The 6,517-nt window shown below is 46.5% G+C and overlaps 1 protein-coding gene across 1 annotated transcript in view; it reads left to right on the top strand.

The window, feature by feature from the left end:
* Window positions 1-1,710: 1,710 nt before the first annotated feature.
* The window catches only part of TRIM37 (tripartite motif containing 37), a 49,342-nt gene continuing 44,535 nt past the window's right edge, over window positions 1,711-6,517 (top strand). Inside the window, exon 1 of the mRNA XM_048519203.1 lies at window positions 1,711-1,947. Coding sequence (XP_048375160.1) covers window positions 1,927-1,947 — 21 coding nt within the window. The 5' untranslated portion in view covers window positions 1,711-1,926. The remainder of the gene's footprint in view (window positions 1,948-6,517) is intronic.

Genomic DNA, 6,517 nt, shown 5'->3' with positions numbered 1-6,517 from the left:
GTACGCCTCTGCCCTCTTTGCTGAGGGGGGGCTGGCGAGGGAACCGGTTACTAACATTTTTAGATCCCACCACTGCATTGAGTACACAGTGCTGCTGAAGCCCAGGGCCACAGTCTGCTCAAAGTTAAACATGTTGCTATCGGAGGAGCATGAATATAAAACAAACACTTAACTATGTACTTAAAACATTTTCTATGCAGCCCTTCTAGTCAGTTCAGCATCCCCAAGGTGGCAAACATTCCAAACAAATGTATTAAAAAAATTAAAAGCCATTAAAATGCAAACATAATAACAGGGAGGAGAGCCAATAAGTTAATGAGGGAATGCCAAACAAAAGGAAGACAAACTAGTGGGAGACAAAGCAAATATAATCTTGTGCAGTGTTACAATCAGTGGGCAGAAACCGGAGTAGCTCTGCATTGTGGATGTCTGTTGTCAAAATCAGTGCAACTCAGGAGCATTTTAGCAGGTTTGTATGTTCAGCGAGTGACTCACTGTGGGCTGATATAAATGGAAGATTCGAGAGGGGCAGCCACAGCCAAGTTGCTCTGTTACAGCAATCATGAGCTTCAGGAACAAATTTATTGTGGCAGAAGCTTTTGTGAAGTAGAGCCTGCTTTGTCAGATGCATGCAGTGCTATCACCGGCCAGCAGACATTTCCTCCCCCCTTTTCTATCCCATATCTCCAACAGTGGCATTGCAAAGTAGCCATATTGGTCCTTCCTTGTCAAAGAAAACAAAAATCCACTAGAGCTTCAAAAATTAACATTTATTTCAATAAGAACTTTTGTGAGTTTGCATTTACTTCCTTGGAATTGCCACAATAAAGGATGTTAGTCTTTACGACACTACTGTTTTTTTGTTTGATGTAACACTGGAAACAAGAGTCTGATATTTCTATGCAAAACTCAGAAGTATACAGTTCAGAACATCAGAGTAGTCATGCTGCATCAGACCCTTGGCCCATTTATGCCAGTGGTGTAGTGATTAGGGTGCTGGATTGGTTTCAGGGCAATTCAGATTCCCACTCTTCTGGTGGAAGCTCGCTGGGTGTCCTTGGCCCAGTCACCCAGGCTCACCTACAGGATTGTTGTGTGTATGAAAAGGTGGAGAAGACCATATGTATGGGGAGAAAGGCGGGGTGCAAAATAAATGCAGTAGAATCTGCCTCACAAGAAGGCTGATGTACCATCACCAGGCTTCCTGCATTTTGGAATTGTTATTCCCAGTTTAGCAAAACTTTTGGAGCAAGACTGCACAGTTCCAGAACTTTGCTAGTGCAATTTTGTAGTGGCTTTCCTAGCACCTATTCCCTTGCAACAGAAGAAAACCAATCACCTTTTACCAGAGGTGTCCAACTCTTGCATCCAGATGTTTATTGACTACGACTCCCATCAGCCCTTGCCAGCATGGCCATTGGCTGATGGGAACCGTGGTCCATGAACATCTGGAGGGACACTCTGTTTTAGATTAGAGACTGCAAAAACGGCGGTACTTTCCCTCCACACGCCCAAGCGTCTTCCTCCATCAGGAAAGCGAAGACTCCGTGCCCAATGCAGCAAGAGACAGCCGAGGAGCATGCGCGCTGCGTTGCGCTCCCTGCAGAAAGCCGCCGAAGGTACCAAGCCGGTTCTCTAGAGAGGCGCATGCGCCTTCGCTTTGAGTTAGCCCTCGCGGGCGGTCACGACCGCGCAGGCGCACTAGGCGAGAGGCGGGCGGTCAAATCCACTCTCTCCCCCCCACCCCAGATCTCGAATCTGTGGGGCGGCGAGTCCGTTAAGAGACCTCCTCGCAGTTTTTACCTAAGAAAAATATTGCACTTTCATTCTCTCCCCCGCTCCCCATAGCTGTTTTCCCCTCCGATTTTCTTTGGCAAGGGGGGGGGGGGCGCTGAAACCCCTCCCGGAGAAGGAAACGAGGCAGCCATGGACGAGCAGAGCGTTGAGGTAACATATAAATGAGGGGAGGGGGGGGCGGTGGTCTCCCTCAGGCCTGTTGCCGGGGAGTGGGCTTCTTTCCGACCTGGGGGGGCTAGGTATGATGGGTGGGGGGTTGCAGTGGGGATGGCATTGGGCGTTGGGAGGGGGGTCTCTTCTAATCCCACCCTGCTTTGGCAGGAGGGTGGCTGTCATTTTATTTTCAACCCCCCACCCCACCCCTAATTCCTAAATAGCCGCAAGTGGCGGAGTGCTTGGGGCTGGTGCAGGACTCCTGGGTCCCATTCTCGCCTTTCCTGTCGTTTTTGAGTTTTGATTTGGGGGGGGGGTGCCTCTGGGGAACTCCTGGGGGATTGAAACGCAGTGCTGGTTCCAGATATGGTGCAAAACTCCTAATCTCAGCTTCTTCCCCCCCCCCCCCACACACACTCATGGGTGTAAAGTGGGGGGAGGGGTGGGGCTTAAGTGCAGCTGTCTTTCTGGGGCAGCGTGGCTCTCCCCGCCCCCCGCCCCCCCTGGGTTGCTAGGCAGCATAGGCAGAGTCCATGCCTGATGGCTCCAGTGCCTGCTTTGCGCTTGGGCTCAGGAACCCTATAATTAAGTTGGTTGTGGTGGGTTTTCCGGGCTGTGTGGCCTTGGTCTGGTGGATTTTGTTCCTAACGTTTCGCCTGCATTTGTGACTGGCATCTTCAGAGGTGTATCACAGGTGTATCACTGATGCCAGCCACAGATGCAGGCGAAACGTTAGGAACAAAATCCACCAGACCACGGCCACACAGCTTGGAAAACTCACCAGAACCAGTTGAATCCGGCTGTGAAAGCCTTCGACGATACCTATTATTAAGGTTTCCGGAGTGGGGTGGGGGGAGGGATGACCCTATTCCTTGTAGCACCATCCCTTCAATTGCAATAACGTGGGATATCACTTTCATGATACTGCAACATGGAGATGACTTGGGATAATGGAGAGAATAAAGGTTGAGAATAATAAGAGTTTGGATGCATACTGCAAGCAGTTCTCCACTGCAAGGAATCTCAGTGCGGCTTACAAACTCCTGCCCTTCCTCTTCCCACAACCTGATACCTTGTGAGAGTTTGGAGATAACTGTGACTGGCCCAAGACCACCCAGTCCATCAGATTAGAGTCTGCTGCTCATATGGAGGAGTGGGGAATCATATGAAGCAGTGGGGAACCAGTTCTCCAGATTAGAGTCCACCAGCTCTGAACCACTATACCGCGCTGGTGTAAGAATGGAAGGATAAAATAACCTGGCTGTTTTCGGTTTTCTGGGCCGTGAGCAGAGGTGGGATCCAACCAGTTCTCACCACTTCTCTAGAAGTGGTTACTAATTTTTTCTGAGTGTCGAGAAGGGGTTACTAAAGCAACCTCCCTGCCCAATAGGAACTGGAGGTGCGTGTGTGCTGCGGCGCCACTATTTGAATCCCACCACCATCGGAACCTGTTATTAAAATTTTTGGATCCCACCACTGGCCGTGAGGCCATGGTCTGGTAGTTTTTGCTCCTAATGTTTTGCCTGCACCTGTGGCTGGCATCTTCACAGGTATGTCACAGGGAGATATAATCCATTTAGAACACAGGTGTCAAACTCGCGGCCCTCCAGATGTTATGGACTACAGTTCCCATCATCCCCTGCCAGCATCATGCTGTATCTGGAGGGCTGCGAGTTTGACACCTATGTCAACTGTATCTGGAGGGCTGCGAGTTTGACACCTATGCTTTAGAAAGTGGAAGGGCTGGGACTGGAAGTTGCTATGGCAGAGCTCCACAAATCTGGGTGGCCATGGTGCCTGGAAATTTCATTGTGGCACTCGCCTACTGTTTTCAGCAATGAGTTTATTGTAGTGCCTCTTGGCAGTTCTCAGTAGAATTACAAAAATTAGTTGCTGCTCCCGAGACTAGGACAAAGAGTAATGGATTCAAGGTACAGGAAAAGAGATCCACCAAAACATTAGGAAGAACTTCCTGACAGTAAGGGCTGTTTGACAGTGGAATATACTGCCTCAGAGGGTGGTGGAGTCTCCTTCTTTGGAGGTTTTTAAATTTAGGCTGGAGGGCCATCTGTCAGGGGTACTTGGATTGTGTATTGCTGCATGGCAAGGGGTGGATTTGATGGCCATTATGGTCTCTTCATGATTCTATGATTTATAGTTTCATTTTGAAAGTTCTGTTGTATGACATAAAATGCCCATGTGTGGAGCTTTTGCTGTTGTTTATTAGTTTACTTTGCACCATTCATTTCTTAAATGATTGTGTTCTATACTGTTGTCACAATTCAACTAAAGGAGCTTTTTAAACCAACGATTAAATTATCAAAAATCAGGGAGTTAGTTTAGGGTCAGAGGTTAGTTTTTTTGCGATGACTCCTAGGGTTGCATCATATTTACAGTTGTCCCTTCCAAATAACAAATTTCCCCCATTGTCATTTTGGCTTCTCGCAGGTCAGCACCAAACCTCACCCTCAACTTGAACACGAGCACCTCCCAAAGCAGGCCTGGTTACCACGTCTGCCGTTATCAGTGGGCCACTGCTGCCAATGCTGCTATTAGAGCAGACCCAGAGAAACCGAATAGCCACCACACACAGCACACAGGCCAACAGAAAAACCTGCAACCCCAATTCTTCCTTCCACCTGGAGGCAGCTGCCTCGCTAAAAATGTTTCAAGTGGTTTTCCAGATCGTGGGGGGTGCCACACCCCTAATCCCAGTGATGTACAGTGCTTTTATATCTTGAATAATTTAATTATTAGAATCTGTGAAGAATTTAGGATTGGGTTTTGCGATATCAACAACTGGAAAGTATAGTTATTAAAATGCAAAACCCTGAAGGCTGAAAAATGAATCTGGCTCTTGAATTTTGGGGCTATTAAAAGCCAGCTTGTTGAGGCCAGTGCTATGGTGTTGGGCTTCCTGTGCTCTAGTCAGAGAACAACACTGCTCTGTTGCTACCTGCATGGTGAAACGGACAATCCAGTATCTTATGGAAGTGGCTGCATGCTGCTTTGCGGCCAGGACTTCTGAGCCCTTCAACAGAATGGAAGTTTAGAGGTGACTGCTTGAAAGGTGTTTTGTGCAAACCGGATTATGACCCAAATGCAGTTGTGCCAACTGCCCCTCCCCAATCTGCGTTACTGGTGCCTAAGTACTCTCCCTCACATATGTGAATACATTCAGGAAGGGTAGTGCTGGGTATAAAGATAGCCTCAGGAGCTCTGGGTGGTATCCTTCTGAAATGTGTGTGGACTGGGCACTCAACATGCACACCAGCTGGTGTCTGATCTTCTGGATTATCCCTCTTTGTATGAAGGCTGACAATTGAATTTTGGGTTCTCTTTTTTGGTTTAGTATGCTTTTGTACATTTCTCACTTGAAAAAAGGCTGAAACTTCTCTGTCTCCTGTGGGAGGTAGGTTGGGTTACCTTACTGTTAGGAGTCGGGGGGGGGGGGGATCAGATGTTCCTCAAATTGAAGGTTGTTGTATCATCATGAGCCTTGAATTCCAGCTTCCATAATTGTAAATTTTGGAGTGAGTGCAATTTTCCCCACTATGTTTGGGTTCTATGACACACAGTTAATAGTTTGAAAGGCACAAGTTATGGGACACATTTTTGTAGGGTGGAATATTAGACTTAAAGTATTTCTGCAGGCACCAAAGGTTCTTTTTATATGAGTAGGGCTCATTCCGCACATGCAGAATAATGCACTTTCAAACTGCTTTCAATGCTCTTTGAAGCTGTGCGGAATGGCAAAATCCAATTGCAAACAGTTGTGAAAGTGGTTTGAAAATGCATTATTTTGCGTGTGCGGAAGGGGCCTAGAGATTGCTTTTGTCTCTAAAAGCTTACCACTGTAAAGAATGGCCATCTCCCCATTCAGATAAGATCATGTTGCCATTCCTACTTCCTCTGAACACTTTTGGGGCAAACCTAATACCATGTAGCATTTTTTAAAATCATTGCTTAATTTTTTAAAAAGCCAACAGAAAAGGGTCACATGAGACAATACTTGTCTTCTTCATTCAAACACCCCATACAATATGGATGCATTCTCCTGGCATGAAGATGTGGGCTTTTTTTCTGTACAACAGGAGAACATGAATCCCTTTGCAGGCACATTAGAGGAGCCAATTAAAGGAGACTTCTGAAAGCATTTAATTTTTGCTTATGATATTAACTTTCATTCTATTTTGATTGTGTTTATTTAAATTTTTTTTATTGTGAGCTACCTTGGCTACCAGTTGAGAGGAATGGCAGTTTAAAACTGAAAGAATAAGAAGAAATGCAGTACTTGCTCAATGCTTGAACTTATGCAAAACTAGGACATATTTTACAGCCGAGGGAAGATTTCTGGAATGTCTTCCTTTAAGATTGTGGCAAGTAAACAAACAGCCACAGACCAAGATGCTACAAAAGATGTTTTTGATGCCAGTTTGTGGGTGTTGCTCTACTTCTGTGGAAGATATTGACATCTGTTTGCTTTACCTTTGATTCAGATGATAGAGAAGGTTGCTGCTTATCATTGTAGTCTGATGACCGAGCACACACATAGAGCTATGAATCT

This window comes from Sphaerodactylus townsendi, linkage group LG16 (genome assembly GCF_021028975.2).
Source record: "Sphaerodactylus townsendi isolate TG3544 linkage group LG16, MPM_Stown_v2.3, whole genome shotgun sequence".
NCBI classification, from domain to species: Eukaryota; Metazoa; Chordata; class Lepidosauria; order Squamata; family Sphaerodactylidae; genus Sphaerodactylus; species Sphaerodactylus townsendi.
This window is presented reverse-complemented; position numbering and strand designations above follow the sequence as displayed.